Genomic DNA, 22265 nt, shown 5'->3' with positions numbered 1-22265 from the left:
CTTCAGCCAGTTCTCTATCCATGTACAAATATATATGTTTTTGGCCAATATTCCTTAATTTAACTAATAACCTTCTTTGTGGTACAATATCAAAAGCTTTAGAAGAGTAGATCACATCCAATTTGGCAAGATCTTTTATACATAAAACCATGCTGAAACATGAAACATGATCAAAGTATTGTGATTTTCAGTGTAATCAAGTATCTTATCCTTTATCACCTATTCCAAAAGTTTTCCTACCAGTGGATAACTATAATATTTTACACCTTGCTACAATAACCTTTTACATCTCTGTTTTAGCTTTTTTGGATGTTTCAATGTTCTTGTTGAGCCCGATAAAAGTTTCAGCTGTCCCAGATAACTTGAATGTCTTAAAAGCTTGTTTTTTGTTATCAACCTCAACACCAACATTTTTGAAAAACATAAAGGTTTTGCTTTGCAATGTCTATTCTTGCTTAGAGAGGGGAATATACTGATATGTATATTTATTAACATGGGCGTCCACGGGGGGGCAAGGGGGGCGCATCCCCCTGGATATTCTGACCTGAACTAAAGCTCCATTTCAAGTCTGCTGCCTATAGATAGGGCTGTTTCAATCTGTACAGCTCAACACAGACTGAATAGGCTACAGAGATTTACCCTAACGCCTCCTGCTTTTCCGACCTGCATGGGTTCCTCTGGGGTAATAACAGATGGCTGCTGGGAGTACAAGGCAACAGGAGTCTTTGGAAGCAGGGAGCCAAAGGTAACTGATGTCTTTTACCGCGCTCCCTGTCAGATTGATGTTCCCTGAGCCATGTATCCACCTTGACAGCAAGAGCAATTAGATCTTCCAACAATTCAGGCCGGTCCCTGGAGACCAAGTCATCTTTGAGATAGGTAGACGAGCCTTGATAGAACACCGCAGTATACATGTCGTTGTTCCAGGCTGTTTCGGCCATGAAGGTTCTGAAGTCAATGGCATACTCACTGACGCTGCAGTTGCCTTGCTGAATCTGTAAAAGTCGGGAAGAGGCGTTTGCGACCCCACCAGGAGCGTCAAATACAGTGCGGAAGGCTTGGAGGAAGGCCTTAACATCACAGGTCAGTGGAGAGTCTTTCTCACAAAGTGGTGTTGCCCTCTCTAGCAGTTTTCCCTCCAAGCGAGACATCACGTACCCCACCATGGCTCGTTCACTGGAGAACTGAGAGGGTTGATATTCGAACTGCATCAAGCATTGCGTCACAAAACCTCTGCAGGCTTGAGGATACCCATTGTAGCGCGGTGGTTGAGGAATACGGGGTTCTCCAGATGATGAGGTCGCTGTAGGAGAATTACCAGCTGCGTGAGGACTACTGGCAACCGGAGACACAGGAGGCATGCGGGATAGAAGAGTATCAAGCACTTGCCCAATGCGTAACTGCTGGGCTTCATAATCTTCCATGCGGGATGCTAATCCCCGAAATGCTCTTCCGTCATCAGGCGCCGCTTTCTCAGTGGGGTCCATGGCCCAAGTATAATGTCAGGGGGCCTATCGGCTCCCAGTGGGAGTAGTCAGGACCAAGGAGTAAGCTCACGGGGTCAAAGTCCAAATTCACGGTACAGATAGGGATCAGGAGAAATCAGAGTCAATATCCAGGCTGGAGTTCAAAGGCAGGCAGAAAGTAGCGAAGTAAAAGGTCAGGAATCCAGGAATCAATAGTAGAAGAATAAACACACACCCAGGAATGCAGCAAACAATTCCTATACTTGGGCATTGAACCGGCGTCCTGGGCGTCTTTTTATTTGAATTTGGTGCCGGTTCATGACGTCATTGCGCCGGCGACTAAGGAAACCCCCAACACACTGCCATTTAGTGTATAATTCACATTAATATTATTGCTGCCAAAGTGCGTAATTTATTAACATTTAACCTCATTTTTCAGTTTACTGCCCTATTTTCCAGTTTTGTCAAAACTCTCTGCAGAGTGGCAACATCCTTCATGGTACTTGTTTTGCACAACTTAGTATAATACGTGGAAAAAGAAACAGAACCCCTGCAGCACTCCTCTAACAACACTGGTCTTATTAGAAAATGTTACATTTACCACCAATATTTGTAATCTATCCTTCAGCCAGTTCTCTATCCATGTACAAATATATATGCTTTTGGCCAATATTCCTTAATTTAACTAATAACCTTCTTTGTGGTACAATATCAAAAGCTTTAGAAGAGTAGATCACATCCAATTTGGCAAGATCTTTTATACATAAAACCATGCTGAAACATGAAACATGATCAAAGTATTGTGATTTTCAGTGTAATCAAGTATCTTATCCTTTATCACCTATTCCAAAAGTTTTCCTACCAGTGGATAACTATAATATTTTACACCTTGCTACAATAACCTTTTACATCTCTGTTTTAGCTTTTTTGGATGTTTCAATGTTCTTGTTGAGCCCGATAAAAGTTTCAGCTGTCCCAGATAACTTGAATGTCTTAAAAGCTTGTTTTTTGTTATCAACCTCAACACCAACATTTTTGAAAAACATAAAGGTTTTGCTTTGCAATGTCTATTCTTGCTTAGAGAGGGGAATATACTGATATGTATATTTATTAACATGGGCGTCCACGGGGGGGCAAGGGGGGCGCACCCCCCCTGGATATTCTGACCTGAACTAAAGCTCAATTTCAAGTCTGCTGCCTATAGATAGGGCTGTTTCAATCTGTACAGCTCAACACAGACTGAATAGGCTACAGAGATTTACCCTATAGCCTAGCCAATTATTGTGTAGTTGTACACAATTGGATAGACTGTAAGGATTTACTCTGAAACCGAGCCAATCCCTGTGTGCAGCTGTATCAGGACTTAAACTGAGGGTAGACAAGCAGTATGTGTATTTAGCAGGCTTGGAATAAGGTAATAGTGCTTTAGTTCTTATCAGTAAAGCCCCTGACTTGTAATCTTATAATGTCTTGTGTGTGCCTGTCAAAGTATATGTGTGTTACTAAGTAGATCTAAGTCTGCATTTATGTGTCTGGTGTATTGAATTCTGTATAAGGGCAGGGGCACAAGGGCAGATTCAGGGAGATTTAGTCGCCTGGTGACTAATCACCTCTTCTGCTGGGTGACAATCTCCCCGAACTACCTTCCGCCTGCTATAATGAGAAAATGCCAGCACAATGGCACTCGTGGCATTCGATTTCCGAAGTTGCCTCACGAGGAAACTTCGGGCGACTTCGGAAATCGAAGCCCCGTGAGTGCATTGGCACAGGTGATTTTTCATTTTAGCAGGCGGAAGGCAGGGGGAAGGCAGTTCGGGGAGATTGTCGCCCTGAAGATGAGGCGATTAGTAGTCTCCCCGAATCTGCCCATGTGCCCCTGCCCTTAGCATGCTTGCTAAGTATTTTAACAGTTACTCTACCTGTTAGGTCTTGTGGCAGAGTGAAGGATTCTGTGGACAAAAGAAGCAATATTTCTGCCAGCAGCTCTAGGGTTAGTGTTGTCAGGCAAACATGTGCATGGGTTTCCAATTAATTTAGCTGTTGTGTTTAAAGAGTTTGGCTTCCAGTTCACTGGACTGCCTTTTAGAGAAGATTGGAGCTCCTCAGTGAAACTGAACAGATGAATATCTTTGTTGTGTATTTGTACGTTGGGATCAGAATAGCTGGCCAGCATGTTAGAAAGGGAAAACATAGTAACATAGTAACATAATAGTAACATAGTAAGTTAGGTTGAAAAAACTTTTAACTTTTTTTCACCTGCCAGTTGATCCAGAGGAAGTGCTTAGTTAGCCTCTGGACAGGAGTAGGATTTTATTTTGCGTTTTATTTTCTGTACGCCTTAAAAGGGCAACCCTTTGTTTGATACACAAACTCCAATTAAAGGTAAAGCTGCACCATCTGTTGCAAGACTTTCTGTTTTGTTCCTTCACTGCTAATCGGTCAAAAAAGTGGTGTCAAAAATGGCATACGCTGATTATGTTTGTGCCAACTTTGGAAACAAAGATGGAGGATGTTATTAAAGCCCTTCTGCATGTGGTTTCTGTGCAGGAGGAAACTATTGCTCAGGTTGCTGAGGCAAACTGGCTGTAGGCTGTTCCAGTGGGCACCATTGCAGAAGGTAAAAGGATGACAGAGTATTCCTTGATTGTGTAGTACAGAGTCTCTCTCTGATGGTGGCAATGGTAACCTGGGTGGAAGCATATCTCCTTGCAGTTAAAGCACAGCCACCAGGGAAAATTGGCTCCCTGCACAAGGGACTAGCATACTGGCACCCTTCTTGTTGGGAGATGCCGAAAAAGCCTACTTTGACTTAGGTGAGGAGGAGGCAGCAGATTATGGCAAGTTAAAAGCTGAGATCATTGCAAGGACTGGCATCACTGCAGCAATAGAAGTCCAAACATTCCAGGAAGTGCCAGGAACAGAACATGCCAAAATCCCAGCTTTTTTACTTAATGCATTTGGTCATGGAATGGTTAAAGCCAGAGGGTTCATCCCCAGCAGAAATTGTGGAGACTGTCATTTTGAACACGTTTTTGAGTGGATTGCTGCCAGGACTGAGACAGTGGATGGCACGAGGAACCCCTGAAACCTGTTATGATATGCTTGAACAAATTGATTGCTACCTTGCAGCCAGAGTTAACAGGCACTATTCCGGGGGTTCAACAGCAACTCTGTATGTCCAAAACCTGGAAACTCTGGTAAGACACACAAACTGGGGTTGCGGGATAGGAATGGAGAGACAATTGGGACGTAAGTGAAAATACTTTTTTTTGCCATAAAGGGGTCACCAATGAGTAAAAATGGTGTGCTTTGAATGTGGGGAGCAGGGAAGCAAACTGTCCACAGTGTCAAGAACCAAAGGAATGTGGTTTCAATACTATGTAAGTTTTGTTTATTGGGAGAACAGGGGGGGGGGCTTGTATTTTCTGTACACCAGTAATGTTAAATGGAAAAACAACAATAGCTCTGGTGTACTCTGGTATCCGCTAATCTGGTAAATACTAATTAGTCCCCATGCAGAAAAAAACAACATAAAGTGTGTTCATGGCTGCTTGGCACAATAGTACACTGTTCCTTTGTTAACTGGCTGCTCTGGTCAGACTTTCTAGAGCACACCTGCAGCAGTGCCAAATTTACCTTACCCCATAGTATTGGGACACCACTGCCCTAATTTTGCTGGTAATAAGTCAAAAACTGAGTCTGTTGCACAAAGTCCAATGGAATGTTTCATTATTATGGTAAGGCAATTTTTTTTATCTATTTATTTTTACTGTTTAGTTGAAATTGTTCTATTTGCTGAGTGAGCAGAGTGGAGTTTGCACAGGTAAAACTTAAATTCTAAAGGTAAATATAGATCTAGTTTGTCACACCTATAATGAAGTCAGACCAAGATCTATTCCAGGCTTGTTTTCTTTCTCAAAAGGGCACTAAAGTATTAGTTCAGTCAATATGGTTTGTTTTTATACGTCATTTTTGCCTTTGTTTTGGTTAGAATATATGTATTGTGTTTGTTGTTTCTTGCGCAAAACAGAGAAAATGCTTAATTCTTTTTCCTGGTTATTAATGCACAAATAAAACAAATCACCAGTCCATGGAAGAGCTGCTCCTTATCTAACAGTGTCAGTCTACATATACTGTATACATCATATGTGTCGTTTTCAGCCAGGCACAGTTACGTATCTTCATATTTTGAGACCCCACCACTAACAAGGGAGTGGGTTTTTTACCCTTTTACCTCAGGCCCAGGGTCAAGTGTATGAAAGTTATGCCACTGGTCTGGTAAAATATGCCACAGAGCAGATTCAAAATCACAAATCAACAATTCAGAAAGCTTTACACTCTGGCCATTGAGAATTGCCACTACCCAAATATTTTTAATCAATTTTCAATCAATACCACAATTTTGTTATATGATTAATGACCACATGTCAATGTATGTACCATTAAGCTGTTTCTTATTTTAGCCCCACTAAGGGCTCTTACAGGGCTCTTTACCTGTGCTCCCCTGCGTTCCGGTTTCATGTGTTCAGCCTCAGGGAAGCACAGGAGTAGACGCACTGAATTCTTTTCAGTATGGCTGTACTCACCACTGAGACGCATGTAAGTGCCGAATGCAGGTAAAATGCAACATGATACGTCCCAACCTGCGTTCGGCGGATATCGCAGGTAAAAATGATCTAAGTAGAAAAAAAAAGGTCTGCTGCAGTCTTTTTTTTCCTAGGGGCAAATTCACTAAGCGCCGAAAATACGCTAGCGACGCCTTTGCCGCACTTCGCCAGGGCGCCGCTAATTCACTAAAATCCGAAGATGTGCTCAGGGAGGCAAAAGATAGCGAAGTTGTGCTACCGTTAATTCCTCAAGCAAAGCGAAGTAACGCTAGCGATGCCTAATTTGCATAAGGCGCCACGTTAAGGTACAATGGACTTATATGTAGCAGCAAGTACATTACACTACACAATCCTGGGAAAGCTTTATAAAAAAATATAGAATTATTTTGCCCTATACATGTGCCCATTGTATAGTTTAGGTGCCATATGTTAGGAAATGTAGGGGGGAAGGAGGGTACCCCCAAAAAAATTTACGATCTTTTTCAGTCTATCACCCTTAAAAAAAGTAAAAGACGCCAGCGTTTTTTGGGACTTAGAAAAAATTTAAACTTTTTTGAAGCAAGCCCTATCTACTCTATTCCACTTCGTCTGATCTGAGGTGGCAAAGGCAAGTCTGGCGCAAGAGGTAACGTTCAGTAAAATGCGCAAGTTAGAGAATTAGTGTAGTTATGTCCCTTCGCCAGAGCGCAGCTTCGTCTGGCGGAAGGGTGCGAAGCATCGCTAGAGTAAGTTCACTTTGCTAGCGAATTTACCCCAGCACCAGTTAGTAAATCGGTGAAGTAACAAAATGACGTCACGCTGGTGAATTTGCACTAGCGTTAGCCGCTTCGCGCTTTAGTGAATTTGTCCCCTAGATTTGACCTACACTTTTGTATAATCTCCCTCCCAGTGTCTCTGTTATATACACACATACACTTTTCCCTGCCACAGAAGCAGAGGCAGACACACAAGCGCACCCACATACACACACACACACAGTGTCATGTGACCAGCCTGTGACTCAGCTAGGTAGGAAAAGTAACAAGAATCGGGGAGCAGCTTCCAAAGAGACCTGTAATGTTATAAGGAGAGAAGCAGAGAATCCGTATGTGCTGTTATCTGTTACATCAATACAGGCATTTGTTTTTGAGACTGAAACTTATATGTGGATGCCTATAAACATTTGTGTATGAGTTTGAGAGTGTGAACAAAAAGCACCTTAATGGAAGTGAATGTAGGAAAGGCTTGGCTATTCTAGTAAGCGACTGCCATTGGCTGTAGAGTTGGGCTAAGAGCCAAGGGGAGGTGCAGGGCAGGTGAAGAGGAGGAGGAGGGTTACTGCTCTTTCACAGATCCTGTTTTCTTTCTGGAGCTTCAGGTTTATAAACGTCGGGTGCTGAGTCCACAACTACGTTGACCCAACTGCTGTAGACCCAACTAATCCGCACAGAGGTAGGCTGCTGCTCACTCATGCTGGGGGTCAGACAGGAGTGGGTTAGCGTGGAATGGCACAGCAGTGTCTGAACCAGGAAGTGAGAACCTGCTTTAAAGTACCAGGATAAATTGCTGGGAAGAATGTCATTCCAGTGCTAAACTATGTAGTATTACTCTCTAATCTGCTGCCATTCAGCTGCTGTTGAACTGCAACTTCCAGCATCCTCGACAGCTGATAGCAAAAAGAGATTAGTGTAAAAATCCTAATGGAAAGTATTTTTAAAGGGGGATCTGCAAACTCTGAGCTCTGGTTTAAAGGGCAGGAATGTATTTAACTAAACCTACTATAGTGTATATACTTTTTGAAATATCAATACTTTTTTTTTTCAGTGGCGGATAAGATGAAATTGTTAGTGCAAAAATGATTATACTATGTATATGTAAGTACTTAATGATGAAATAGCTAGCAGTTAGAATTGTGAATTTGCGAGTTTAGGTAGTTAGTATGTACCTGCACTTGGAATGTGATAATAAATGCTCATAATTACACCAATAATAGTGCTAAAGATGACACAAACACACAGACACAGGAGACATGTGATGCTTGCATGGGAGTGAATTATAAAATGGCTCTGCTTCAGTGGCGTGGGGAGAAGGGTTGAATCTGCATAATATTTTGTGATTGTGTCTGAGCGAGAGACTTTGTGGAGTCTGCTTACACGTTTGTGTGTGTGACTGTGTGAGTATTCAATAAATTGGGGTGGATGTTTAGCTGTGGCTACTGCATTAAGGGAATCCGCCAAATGACGGAACTACTCTGTATCTATTCTGATAAAATTACAGAAGGTATGTTTGATTTGTTAATATATAACTTTCAATAATTACAAGTCATATTATATTTTCGGTTTGTCTCCCATATTTTGTTAGCTCTGTCCATTGATTTGGAATTTTTTCCTGTTTGCCAGTCCTGCTTCTAAAATATCTATAAACAAAACATTTATTCATCATCACTTATGGGATCCCTTATCCGGAAAGGTTTGTCCAGTAATCTCTGATTTATGGGAAGGCCATCTTCCATGGAGTCCATTTTAATTCTTTAATAAATTTTTTCTCTGTAATAACAAAACAGTACTTGTACTTGATCCTAATGTAGTTGGAAAAACTATCCTATTCAATGATTTTTAGCAGACTTAAGGAATTGTGATCCAAATTATGGAAATATCCAAAAAAAAAAAACAGGTACCGGACAGTGGCTGGTCAGCCTTCTACATACACTTTTTCATATAAACCATATAGTGGATTAATACATATATCAGCTAGGATAGGAAACAGGATTGTGAGTATAATGATTGTGCAGCAAGATGGAGATATGCCTTGAAGGAAGCAAATGCTTTTGCTACAAAAGTAAAGTGTGTGCATAGCATTTATATTTTGTCTTAATAACTCAAGGAGGTAACTACTACAATCTACATCTGTAAAGTTTATATCTTTAAGGCATATATTGCATATACTGTACATAGTTATATTAAAGTCACACTTTTGGTGTAATGCAACAGTAGAAAAGTGAGAGTTTTAGGTGCAATATATGAAGCACAAAGAAATACATGGATATTTAGACTGATTAATTAGATATAATAGGGATTATTTCCAAATACAGGCCCAATTGAGGTAATGTAAAAATAGATCTCTTTAACACATCAATTTGCAATTGCAGATGTGCACTGTTGCAATTATGCTTGGCAAACTGCATCTGAATTTGCAATTTGCACATGAGCCCTAATAAAATGCTTATAATAATGTTAATGCTTGGTATGTTTGAACTGATTCTGTGGTCACCAGAGATTTGCAGTCACTACCACAGCATTCTCTGGATATGTACTATGTGGCCACCAAAAACTGTTTCATAGGAACCATTGCGATAGATAATTATTGAATGGGATATTGGTAGAGAATTGCTGCAATATTTATATCTTTTAGATTGTAAGGTATTTGGGGCAGGGCCCTTTTCACCTTTTGTATCAGTTACTGGTTGCTATGTATGTAATTTGGTATTTTCTTTGTATAAACATATTTATTGTACCATGCTGCTGAATATGTTGGTACTCTGAAACAGATATTATTAATAATAATGTTAAGGATCATACCTGCTTTTGAGGTCCAAAATCCAATATAATCTCTAATGGGAGTCAATCCATAGAAATCGCTTCACTGCTGCCTGAAAATACCAGTGGCAAGTCCTGTGGCTTTTCTGTTGTCATCTGTTCTATTCTGTGCATGCATATCACTATGACTAAGTGCTGGTGCCATATGTACAGGGAAATCAGATGAGTTCCCAAGTACCTGATATGGCTTTTCAACTGGGTCCCATGAATAGCAGGGCTAGGGAAAAAGTCAGTCTTCCCACATTTTAAGTTATAGTTTTTTGTATAGCGCAGCACAAATTATTTTATTTACATGCTCTACTTAAACAGCCCCTTAGTTGCAAAGTTACTACTTTGATACTTAAAAGCTAATATGGGAGAATGTTATAAAAATTCAGTAATTGAATTTAACATAGTTTTTGTGAACCCAGAAACCGTTTAGCTGTCTCTTTCCACAGTTGAAGAAGGTCCGCAGTCTTTCTGAAAAAGTTATCTTTGCTCCAAAATATTACGACACATTCAAGCACTTCTTAAAAGTGCGCAATTAAAATTCACAATGCAATAACAGTTTAAGAAGGAATATTACATTGTGAACTGCAAATTTTTGTTCTTATTTGGGCAAATAGTTTTTCTCTGTGCGACTTTTATTGTATTCCTCTTTTGGCATATTGATGAGTTTTGCCAATAAATGAATTTCCTACAAATCCTCTGTCAGACCAGACATTACCATAACATCTTTGTATTACATACAAGTTTAGTCTAGGAAAATAGTTTGTTTTTGGTTATTGACTTTGACCCCCCCCCCGTTCGAGGAAAATGTACTGTCAGGTTTTCTTTCATTTCATTAGTGTAGGCAACTCCTTGCTAATAGTGGTTGGAATCAAACCTCAAGGAGCCAAGCTGTGTATTACTTTATGTGCATTCAGAATTTCACTGCGGTCCCATGAGTACATTTCCCTTAGAAAAGAATGGGGTCAGTTAATGCCTGAGGTCCTACCTGGTGGAACAAACTAAAAGCCACTGCACAGGAACACACTTAAAACACTCTTATGTCTAAAGGATTAACTAGCATATCTACAGGAAGCAATGAATGACAACAGAAAATGCCTGTCACTTCTAAAATCAAAATGTATTTTGAAGGACGTTATAACCTGCACCTGAATTATATTTAATAATAGTTAAGAAACTATGGGTTACTAGACAAAGTTTTACTCATACTAATGTTCTACATGATACAATGGTTACCAGCCTTGTAGTTTATATCCAGGGCATGTTCTAATAATAGCAGAGAAATGCCTGTTTATTATAATAACAGCCAATAAATGCCTAATAATAGCCAAAGAAAATTCTGTCTATTATAATGACAGTTCACTAATACCTGTGTATATTATTAATTGTTATAATCCCGCTACTAATTACCAAATGTATTATCCACAGTCAACAGGTGGAATGAGAAGGTTTTTGTGTAGTAGTAATAATAATTTAAGGTTTATTGTGAAGTGCCCAGAGCCAGAGGGTGGAATGTAATGAGAGAATTTTTATCAATGGTGGCTCAGGGTTATACTTTGATAGAAATATCTTGTATAAGACAGCTTTGTAGAAAACTGTTGAACCTTATATCGAATATAAGAGCTTTGTAATGCAGAATTATTGTATACAATTATAAGGAAGGAACTATTGAACTCAATTAGTCAATGACCTAATATGTTTATGACTCCTATTTGTTCCTAATATGTTTATGACTTCTGGAAGTTCTCATGGGAACTTATTTTATTATAACTAGGGGCAAAATATGTGCTAGAATACTAATAGCATTGATAAGTTAAGCTCTTGGCTTCAGGTGTATTTATTGGGAGCCTGGCCAGTTCTTGATAATCTCATCAGAAGAAAGAGATTTTGTTAAAGTGGGTTCCAAGCGTATTTGATAATGATATGAGCTCATTGTTTACTAGAGCATATAAAACTGGGGGTCTCCATTTTGTTGTCTGAGATCTCTCCTGTGGAGTAAACAAACGTGCTACCCAGAACCCTTGGTTCCCGCTTGAGACCTCTCTGCCCAATGAACCAGGATCTCCCAGTCGTTTGGTGCAGATGATGATGCATTTTTACTTTTTTTCCTAACTTTATTGGTAATAACGTTTTGTTTAGCATACTAGGTGTGGTTTGTGAATTATTTCCGAGAGACTCATAGAATCATAAGCAAAACACTCAAATCTCAGGACATTGGGTGACACAGTTATCTCTTTGATCAGTTGCAGCTTATGTTGCTAGGAAACATGTATAGAGTAGAGCAGATAGACTGTGCAATTAACAGTCTTTATATATGTATAGCTGAGAAGCCGGCCTATAGTGTGCACGTGCACATAGTGTTTTGACGCTTACACAAAAATGCTTTCCAATTGGGCAATGGAACACCCTAAAATATCCGGGGTGTGTAGTGTGCAATTGCACCCAGGCCTACACCCCCTCACATGGCCTGCCGGACTATCATGCCAGCATTAATCCAGCATAAAAATTGTGTCCAGGGGTGGGTGTATAGCCTATACCCAGGCCCAGGACTAACTAGTTGCATTGTTAGCAGCAATTGTGAATTGCCACATGCACAGCCCAATATGTGGAAGGGCACTTTTTTATATAACTATGCAATTGTAATAGTTTGCAAATGGCAATTCACATTGTCTACCATACAAAGGTATTTTGTCAGCCACGCAGGACATTTTGCAAGGGTGACAAAACACCCTGTGAGCTGTTGTCCTCATGACTGTTCTCAAAAGCTTCTTGAATTCACCTGGTTTGATGAAAATACATATTTCTGAATTTTTTTGCTATAAATGTTAGATAAATACGCTAACATTTAAGCCTAAAAATACATTGAAGGATCTGTATTAAATCCCTGCAAATTAAGTGTGTGTAAATGTTAGTACTAAACTACTGATCATTGTTTTCTAATGAGAAATGTCTTGTTTTAAATTGAATTTCTGTTTTGTTCTCGGTCACCCTGATCACCTCTGTTAATTGGGGGAGTATTTTTATGCTGTAGTGACCACAGCTTTACATGTCTGTTAATCATTAGGTATCCATGGTTATGCACAGGAACCTTTTAGACAAGTTCCACAAATGGTAACAAATTTCTAGCTGCTGTTCATCTGTATGTACAATCCATAAAACGTCCTACTTTGTTGCTTTACTATGAAATTATTGTAGACACCTTTTTGTAGAAAGATATATTTTTATCTTTGTACCCTGTTAGTAACATTGGCACCATTTTTACTATGTGGTAAATAAAATGCAAAGCTAACTTGCCTTGGACATCTTAAAGTCACTCCTGTGTACAAGCTTAAAAATTGGCTGTCTAATATTCTGATTCTTGTATGTACCAATGTCTGCCTTTCTTTCTGCTATAATTCAATTTGTATTGGGGTTTTTTTTAACATTTCTACTCGCTCAGTCTTCAGTTCAATCACCTCACATGCTTCTTGTTTTCAATCTAGAATTTGCTCTTTAGATTGTGAGTTCTTGCGCATAGAACCCTCTGATCCTATGTTTTAGTCTGAAACCCTTGCCTATTGAATTAATGTAAGGACCTTGTTCTTTATAGATTAATGTAAAGCACTTAGTAACTAGCTGGCTCTATGTAAATAAATGATGATCATGATGCCTGTTGACTGTGACATTACAAAATCAGATAATGGATTGAATTTGATTCCAGTCAGTCTGTAAAACATTGAAGCCCTGCTTAACTGTGTGACCAACTTTTCAAATGATCTCTTAACCTTTTCCCACTCTATATAGTTTAACTTTATAATGATTATTTTCCTAACTGTGAAAGACCAGTGGATAGGCATTATGCTAAACTTGACTGTGTTTGTTTACCTCCTGCTGTTATCAAAGTGAGATATCCCGTGGTCAGGAAGGGAGGTTTGGATTCAACCTATTTTTCCATATGACTTCCAGCAGTGAGGCTGGGTGAGGAAGAAAGCTTTTTTTTCCCTCATCGTTTCATTTGGTTATCAGTAAATACAGACATAAGTACAGGTACATGCGTCATGTACAACATATTTGCAAAAAAGTATATTTCTTATTATGCCTCAGGCACATTAGGGGCAAAGCTAAACACAATGGAGAAAATGCAAAAAAATACTAATACAGCTTCTACTGTGTTAGTCAGCAATGTATTAGTGAGGGGCGGACGGGGGAGGTACATAGATGCCCCTTACCCAACCTGTAACTAAAGGTCCCCATAGACGCAAAGTTCTTTCGTTGGTGAACGATCAATTTCAGTGCAATCCGTCAAATTATCGTGAGGTTAGTGGGAATCAACGATCGTGCATCTTATGGTTTTTTTGTCCGACATCTGTCAGAAAACTGATCGGCCAGGTTAAAAAAGTTTTATCGGCCCCAGTGCAATCTATCTGTGTTTGCAGGGCCAAGCAGGCAGCTACCCTTCAGTTTTCCTGACAATATCGCTATATATTTGTAAAATAGGTCAATTTACCAATGTTTACTACTAAATTGAATTTGCTGTGGGGCCAGTAACATCTAGTTAGTCCACTGAGCAAAACACTACTCAACAACACATAGGGTCGCACTGGGGTAAATGACCCCTACAGCTTTTAGGGGTCATTTAACACAAAGAACACTGTGCAAAGCACACAATCTGACATTTTTTGCACTTTGCTGACTGCACTCTGCTGTCCTAGTATTGCTGCAGGTCTCGTTTTCAGATCTTTCAGCGCTTTCCCTGCTTACTGTGTTAATCAGCACTGTATTGGTGAGGGACAGCAGGGTGGTGGCCGTAAATTTTCATTAGAACTCTAGCCCTCCTGCCTTAGGGAATAATAAATTGCTCATTTTACGTTTTCTACTCCAGTAACAAGGCTAAGGAAAACAAGGAAAGCTAATGAAAACAACAACAGGTTTTACTTCCTGGTTTTTCTGGAAATTGAGTAGCCTTGTTAAAATGTTTAGAATTTTTCAGGACATGTCTGCATACCAAACCGTGTCGGGGAATTATAATTATAATTGTAAATTGCAAAGTAAGAACATGTATATCGGCTGCTTCATGTCTAAAGAAGAAATGGGTCAAGTGGCATATTTTAAAAAGGCTGGGCATTTAGATGGCTGTATCTTTAATATCCGCCAATTTATTAGGCAGTAGATGAACAGGGGGGTAAGAGAATAGGGCAAGAGAAATAAATTAGCCTGCATAGTTGTGTGTCTTAAACAAACACATAATTTTGTGTTTTGCAATAATCCCCTTCATGTCATTTATTAAAAAAAAAGTAAATGGACCCAATATAGAACCCTATAGGTACCCCACTCAGATCCCTACTCAAATGAGCCATTGACAATCGCCTTTATCCTGCTTTTTTATCAATGTACAAAAAGCATTACTAAGCCCAACTCACCTTCCTTTAGAAAGAAATAATTTATGCAGCTTTGTACAGTATCAGTTCTGTTCTCAATGCCAAGAGCCAAAATTCGAAGTTACCATTAGCTGCTATTGCTTGCTCAGCTTGCCTAATTGTAAATAATGGTAGATAAACCTATTGTTAGTGGAACATGTCTCTAAACTATTCCTATTTCTGGATTGTTGCTTTGGAGATTTGGTAGTCTACTACTGGGAGTTTCTGACCTTTACATGTCAGAAATCTGCACAAAGCAATATGGAACTTTCCAAATCAGTTGTATTTTCCTACATTAAATTTAAAAAAATGTTTCCGATGTCTGTTTAAGGAAAATGTCATTTTTAGACATTTACAAGCCTGTATATTGTTACTGATGTGAAATATTGTAGCATATTTTGAAAGTTTAAGAAGCCCTGAAAAAAAATATATTTTCCCCCCACAAAGGAAAGGCCCCTAAAGTGACAGCGCATAAAATGTTAAAAAAACTGACAAAGTAACAAATGCGACCAAATCATCTGGAAGTGAAAAAGTTAACTGATGCCCCATGAGTGTACTTTTTTTTTCTGTTTATTTACTTGATGCTAGATCAAGTAAAATCATAGTTAATGACCCTTTTATGATTAACGCTTAATAAAAGATATTGAAGGTTAGCCATAAATGGGTTATAGAAATAGTCTAAAATAAATCGGTGGATTAACCCAGGCCAACAAATTAGGTCAAACGTCTGATTATGTTGAGCATTCTAATAATTTGATTTGCCTCTAAACCAGCCTTACAGTTTGGGACCATCTGTATAAATGTTTTACACATGCTACATTGTAGGTTATTTTGTATAATACTATGGCATTAGAATGTAAATACATAAATCATTATGCTTTCCACCAAGGATTCAGACTATTAAATAATAATTAGTCCTAAAGGTATTCAGCATTCTTCATTGTCTAAACATACCTGCATAACGTTTAACGTTAAATTTAACGTTTAATTTGAGTGCAAGCATATTTGCTTTGGGTGCATGCTGAAGAGAAACTTTATTTTAGAAACTGTAAAGATTTTTTAATTAACCTAAGTTTCTTCTTTTCAGGAGATGCAGCTTAAGTAAAATTTTTGTAATCGTTTTCCTTTAAAACATGGTTTTTAACTTTAGTTGAAACACTACATAGCATATTTTTGGATCAACTTTCAGTTTATCATGCAGTAACAGAATAAGTAGTTCCCAGGCTTGGGTGCAGGCCATGCATCGGGGCCCCCCACCTGGCTCTGGATGCATTTTTTCTAACAGTTTTGCACTGGTGCGGATTCCCGACGGCCCAGTGGGGGTGCAGGCCCTGGTGCAATCGCACTATTTACACCCCTGGTAGTTCACTCCCTGTTATTATGCTAGTGACTAGTGGTGTTGAAAAAGACTTGCACAAGAATTGAAATGAGCAGATATTTCCATAAATATGTTATTGTTTTTTTTAAACTTTAAACATACTGTTGTCCAGATGATTTATTTCTTCTTATTTGTTCTGTTTCCAGTTGTTATTGCTTTTGATGCCATTATCCAACAGATTACATGGCACCAGAAAGTGTATCACCAGCAATAACTTCACAATCCACTGCCAGAACAGCATCCTCTTCTGACAGTGACTCGGGCTGTGCAATTGAGGATTTCTCTGAACTTGAGGTGAGATATAAGGTATACTGGTGTGTGGGTCTGCTTATTTGGTCAGTTGGGGGTTAAATTTGCATAATCTAAGCAGTAGAAACATGGCTTCACATTTAGAGATGTTCCACAAAGTTTAGTTTCTAGTCTGTATAGGCCAAATTATAGCAACATACAAAATATTTCAACTGGAAAAATGTGTATCTAACATTAAGCTGAAAGCCATCATAAAATACATTTTCTAAATTTATTAAACCCATATTAATATGAGGTCTTCATCTGCACCCTGCAAGATGTGGCGGAATCTTTATCCCCAGGGCTGTGTAGAAACTGCAAAGATACTGTTGTTCTGTACCTCTTGAATTTCCTAATATGACAACAGCAAAAAATAAAAAAATTTATGCTATACTGTAGCTTGGATTCCAAGCGTCCTACCATGAATGTGAGAAGTACTAGAAGGGATGCATCATTAATTATTGTATATTATAAAATATATATATATATATATATATATATATATATATATATATATATATATATATATATATATATATATATATATATATATATATATATATATATATATATATATAATTTTTTTTTTTTTTTTCATTATTTCACAGGTGCCTGCAAATCTAACATTGGCTGCAAGTGGGGTCCGGGAACTGAAGATCATTAGGACACTTCTACATTTGCTGCCCCCACAAGATTGGGATGTGAGTATAAAGTAGATGCAGGACATTGGCTAATCCTATACAGAAGTAATTGCAAGCCAAATCTGTCTGATCTCCTCTTTTGGTCACCAGACCAATAATTGGATTACAGTAGTTATCTATGCATACCCTTTGGAAAGTGACTGCATCCAGGGCCGAAGGTATCCGTCATTAGATGCAGTAAAATACTAGACATGTGGTATCACTAATTATTTCCTATATGCAGCAGTGGGCCTGCCTAGACCAATATGCTGCATCAGCTTATACAGTAACACTAATTCAGATAAGTTCTATCTGAAATATAGAGGAAAAGTGAATCTCATTAAAAAATGTAATTTTTTTTTTTTTGTGTTCTCATTCCTAACTTTGTTTCCAGGAGAGATTCTGCACAGCTCTGGGTGAGCATGAACGGAGCGAGCTGCAGAAACTCATTGCTCAGAGGAGACTGCATTCTATGCGGCACGGGGTTATTGTACCTGTAACTCAAGAGACACCAGATACCCTCTGTGTCAGAGTAAGTAAACTTTTTTTTTTGTTTTTTTAAGATGTGTGTGTGTATATATATATATATATATATATATATATACCAGTACAGTGGCCCATATCAACCAATCAAACCTGAAAATAGGATGATGAAAATTAATTGTTGATTGATTGCTATGGGGAAAAGCTTCTGTGTAGTTTGGTTTCATAATTCCAGGCATTTAAGAAGCATAGCATGCAGAATCACTGGGGGTACCCCCAGAATTACTAGATGCTAACTTCCTACTCTGGGACAGTGCTGCTTTTCTTCATGCACCAGTCCAGGTTTTTTTTCCCTGTAAATGCAGATTAGAGCTCACCTCAGAATAATTCACCCACTTTCTATACATTCCTATGGGATTATAAAATGGTGAACTCTAACTTTGGCCCATTGATAAATATGCTTCTAAAAATACCATAGGAATGAAAAGAATGTATGTGAATTTTTTAGAGGAGAGCTCTAATCTCACATTTTGATCTATAAATTTGTCCCTAATGAAGAATGTTACATTGTATTTTGCTTTGTCATTGTTATTATATCTCTTCAATTCCTTTCATTGCAGTGCCACTGTCAGATCGCAGTAGGGGATACTGCTGTGCAGTCAGAAAAGGTGCAAGAGAAGGGCCTTCATTGGCATCTGGGATGTTTTGTCTGTGAAACCTGCCGCCTGCCCCTGTTGCAGTTTATTTATTTTCTACAGGATGGGAGAATCTACTGTGGCCGGCATCATGCAGAACTCAGCAGATCTCGCTGTGCAGCCTGTGACCAGGTACAGGAATAAAAGTCTATTTTTTTTTTTTTTTTGTGACACTTCATCTTTTGTCATCAGCTTGGATATCATCTAATATATAGTGCATATCATTACATATAGTACCAAAAATTGTGTGTGCATGTGTAATCTGAGTTTAAAAAGAACTTGAGCCTTAAAAAGAATGCTTTTTAAGGGCAAGTCAACCCCAAAATAAAAATTTGCCTAATAAAACAAAACATAATTCTAAGCAACTTTCCATTGAACATTTATTTAAACATTTCAGTGCTTTTAAAGATATTTGTAAATGTCATTGCTATTGAAAGCAGTGTTTGCATAACTCCTGGTTGTTTTTTTAAACACTGTTGCAAAAGTCTTAGTTCCACAGCATAGACAAGTCTGTAATTAGCTGCATTGACTTACATTGTATTAACATTCTGAGCCATCAGGGCAGAGAATAGAAAGTGACAAACACTGCATATAATAGCTATACATTTACAAATACTTAAAAAAAACCACATGACATTCGTAATAAATCTAGATTGCAAAGCTGCTTAGAATGTTTAATCGGGCAAAAAAAATATTTTTTGGTTGACATTCCCTTCAAATGTTATGTTTTGTATACTTATCTAACTGTTCTGTGCCTTAAAGGCTGTCTATAACAGAATCCCATAATTGATCTTCTCAGGACATCTTTTGTATGCCAGTGACACTGTACAGGCTCTGGGCTGCTGCTGAGAAGCTGATCTTGGGGTTTATCAAAGTGTTAGCAGACATGGTGACTGATTATGCATTAATCCTGATACAGAATCCATTGGTTTCTATGCTGCCTTGTAATGTGAAGCTGACTTAGTTACCAAATACAATGACTTGTATAATGAATTATATATTGTATATAAAATAGGGATGCTTAGTGCTTAGCTGAACCAAATAGTCACCCTTAAAGTCATGTGCCTTTCAATGCCAGCAAAATGGCACTTGGCTTACCAACAAAGTACATTATTAGCAGGCAAGGATTAAAGCAATGAACAAGTGAAGTTCTCAAAGTTTTTTTTGGATTTTTACCTTTATCGTAGAGTTTTAGTAAATATGCCCTTAGAGCTGAATCATCAGAAATACAGTTAGAAACAACATAATTCTACCAGTAATCACTTGGCAGAAATTTGCCTGGTCGAAGAGCCAGTATTGGTCAGCTTGTCTTCAGCCATACATGCACTGAATATTGTACACAGTTTTGCACAAAAAAATGTTTACACCCATGCCTTTACTTATTATTACCTAGCTGTCGTTGCTGATATTTTTCATTTTTTATTCTTCCTTTCCTGACACTTTAGCTAATATTGTCAGAGAAATGCATTGTAGCAGAAGGCCATTGCTGGCACATGGAGCATTTCTGTTGCTGGGAATGTGATGAGGTGCTTGGGGGACGTCGATATGTAATGAAAGGTGGGCGACCATTCTGCAAGGGCTGCTTCCTTCATCTGTATGCTGAAAGCTGTGAGGCTTGTCGGGAGCCAGTTGGTGAGTATAGGTGTTTGTATATACAGTTAAAGAGAATGTCAACCCAAAACATTTTTTTTGCCTAAGCAACTTTGCAATATATATTCATTAAACATTGTCTATGGTTTATATCTTCACTATCCCTCTCTTAGCATGTTTCTCTTTAGTCTCTCTTCATGCAGGAGTTGGGTGTCGAAAATCATTGACAGTTAGATCCAATATATCTTATAGGGGGGCTCCTTTTGCCTAGTTGATGTATTAGAGCTCACTATTAAAATCCCCAGACATCATATCTCTCTACATGCAGAATTTGTGCAAATGGCAGTTATTTTGTAGATTTTGTTTGTACTACAATCGGTTATTTGAGTGAGCTCTAATACATCTGCTAGGAAAGGATGCCCCCCTATAAGATATATTAGATCTAACTGTCAATGACTATCTGACACCCAACTGCTGTATGAAGAGAAACAGATGCTGATAGAGGGATAGTGAAGATAAACTCGATTATTTCAGAAACAATGCAGAATATTTAATTGCTTGTATTTGGAAAGTTTCTTTCAGTATGATGCTTATGTAAAATTGTCATTTTTGTGATAGTTCCCCTTTAAAACAAATAAAATACATTAATGTACAGTGTATTAGAAAGTTGCTTAGAATTAGGATTTCTTTTATTAAACAGATTTTTATTTTGGGGTTGACGTGCCCTTTAATGTATTCATAGTTTTCTCATGTCATTTTTTCTGCTTCCTTATCTATACATTATTTTAACATTTAAACATATATATCCGTTACTGCTTATGCCAAAAGACACTACTCAAAGGCACAAGCTTTTTGTGTGTGAGCATGGAGTCAGAGAGCCATATTTTTGTATCATGTGTGTATACCACTACTAACAACATATGTACAATCTCTTCACTCTAGATCCTGATGGAGATATTGTAGCCTTTAGGGGACAGTACTGGCATGCTTTACCCTCCTGTTTTTGCTGCACCCGCTGTAGAACATCTCTTAAGGGATCACGGTTTACGGTGGTTGATAACCAAATATATTGCTCATCCTGTGCTACAGGAGAAATCCAGATTTTAAACAATCACACGTGTTTTACGAAGAGCCGAACAAAAACGTCAAGTCAGCAATACAACCTTCAGTGGGGCAGTTCTCATTATCAGCATGGGCACCAGGGTTACACAACAACTGTTGCTATAAATATCTCAATGAAGGACTCGTGCTCTATTACCGACTGTCATGGGGGATGTTCAGCACTGTGTAGGGACATGACTAATAATGAACCTCTCCCCCAACTCCATGAACCACATGACGCAACTGAAGATGATACCATCTCTTACTCTTCTACATCAACTTCATCAGACTCTGAGCCAGAGGGATTTTTTCTAGGAACTCCTATTCCAAATTATTCTCTTTCCAGGCAGAGTCCCTCTCCAGTATGTTCGAAAAACAGCTCCTTGAAAAGGAGGCAGATATCAAAGAACTGTAAGGTATCCTAATGTCATTGAAAGTTAAGAGAGGTTAATAGTCTTTCTTCAGAAAAAAAAAATTACCTTTTTAGGATTACAACTAATGCCCCTTGTAGAGAAACCCTTTTTTGGAAATCCAGGTAAAGTCACATTTGTGATAACTTTTTTTTTTTTTTTTTTTTAAGTCAACCCTACTTAATCTTAAATTTAATAAACAAAATTGTCAGACGCAAAGGTGTGTTTATGGTATTCCTAAATTTAAACTAGAATAAAAACATCTGAAAACTTGTAAAATAGTTTGGAGGAGTAGCAAAATTGTAGGCTACCATATTTAAAATGCAAACATTATAGAGGAGGAGCACATTTTCAGTTAGAAATTATGTTCTGAACACTAAATAAATAGTACTGGAGAATCAACAAATTAATTTTGCTTACATCCTGAATGCTGTAGGAGTTTTGTGCTATTAACCCAAAAATGTGGTCACTGCAGCGTGAAATATGTATTCCCCAAGTCAAATTTCTGTGAACTGTTAATTTGTGTTTATTAAAGTACAAAATGGTTATATTACACCTTATTCAATTTATTCTCTCGTCTACATATCAATTCAAAATACACTGATGTT

At 38.3% G+C, this 22265-nt stretch overlaps 1 protein-coding gene across 1 annotated transcript; it reads left to right on the top strand.

Moving 5' to 3' along the window:
- Positions 1–7335: 7335 nt before the first annotated feature.
- On the top strand, positions 7336–22210 carry prickle4.S (prickle homolog 4 S homeolog). Its single transcript, XM_018249321.2, has 7 exons — positions 7336–7504; positions 16557–16704; positions 17307–17399; positions 17773–17910; positions 18482–18688; positions 20002–20188; positions 21089–22210. Exons 2-7 carry the CDS (start codon positions 16594–16596, stop codon positions 21670–21672), a joined length of 1320 nt encoding a protein of 439 aa, XP_018104810.1. The 5' UTR covers positions 7336–7504; positions 16557–16593; the 3' UTR covers positions 21673–22210.
- Positions 22211–22265: the final 55 nt, after the last annotated feature.

This window comes from Xenopus laevis, chromosome 2S, assembly GCF_017654675.1.
Source record: "Xenopus laevis strain J_2021 chromosome 2S, Xenopus_laevis_v10.1, whole genome shotgun sequence".
NCBI lineage: Eukaryota > Metazoa > Chordata > Amphibia > Anura > Pipidae > Xenopus > Xenopus laevis.
Note: the sequence above shows the minus strand (reverse complement) of the source record. Positions and strands in the feature narration are given on the sequence as shown.

Coding starts and splice junctions, on each gene's coding strand:
- prickle4.S (XM_018249321.2), top strand. CDS start 16,594: ATGGCACCAGAAAGTGTATCACCAGCAATAACTTCACAATCCACTGCC. Junction 16,705..17,306: donor AGGATTTCTCTGAACTTGAG/GTGAGATATAAG, acceptor ATTATTTCACAG/GTGCCTGCAAATCTAACATT. Junction 17,400..17,772: donor TGCCCCCACAAGATTGGGAT/GTGAGTATAAAG, acceptor CTTTGTTTCCAG/GAGAGATTCTGCACAGCTCT.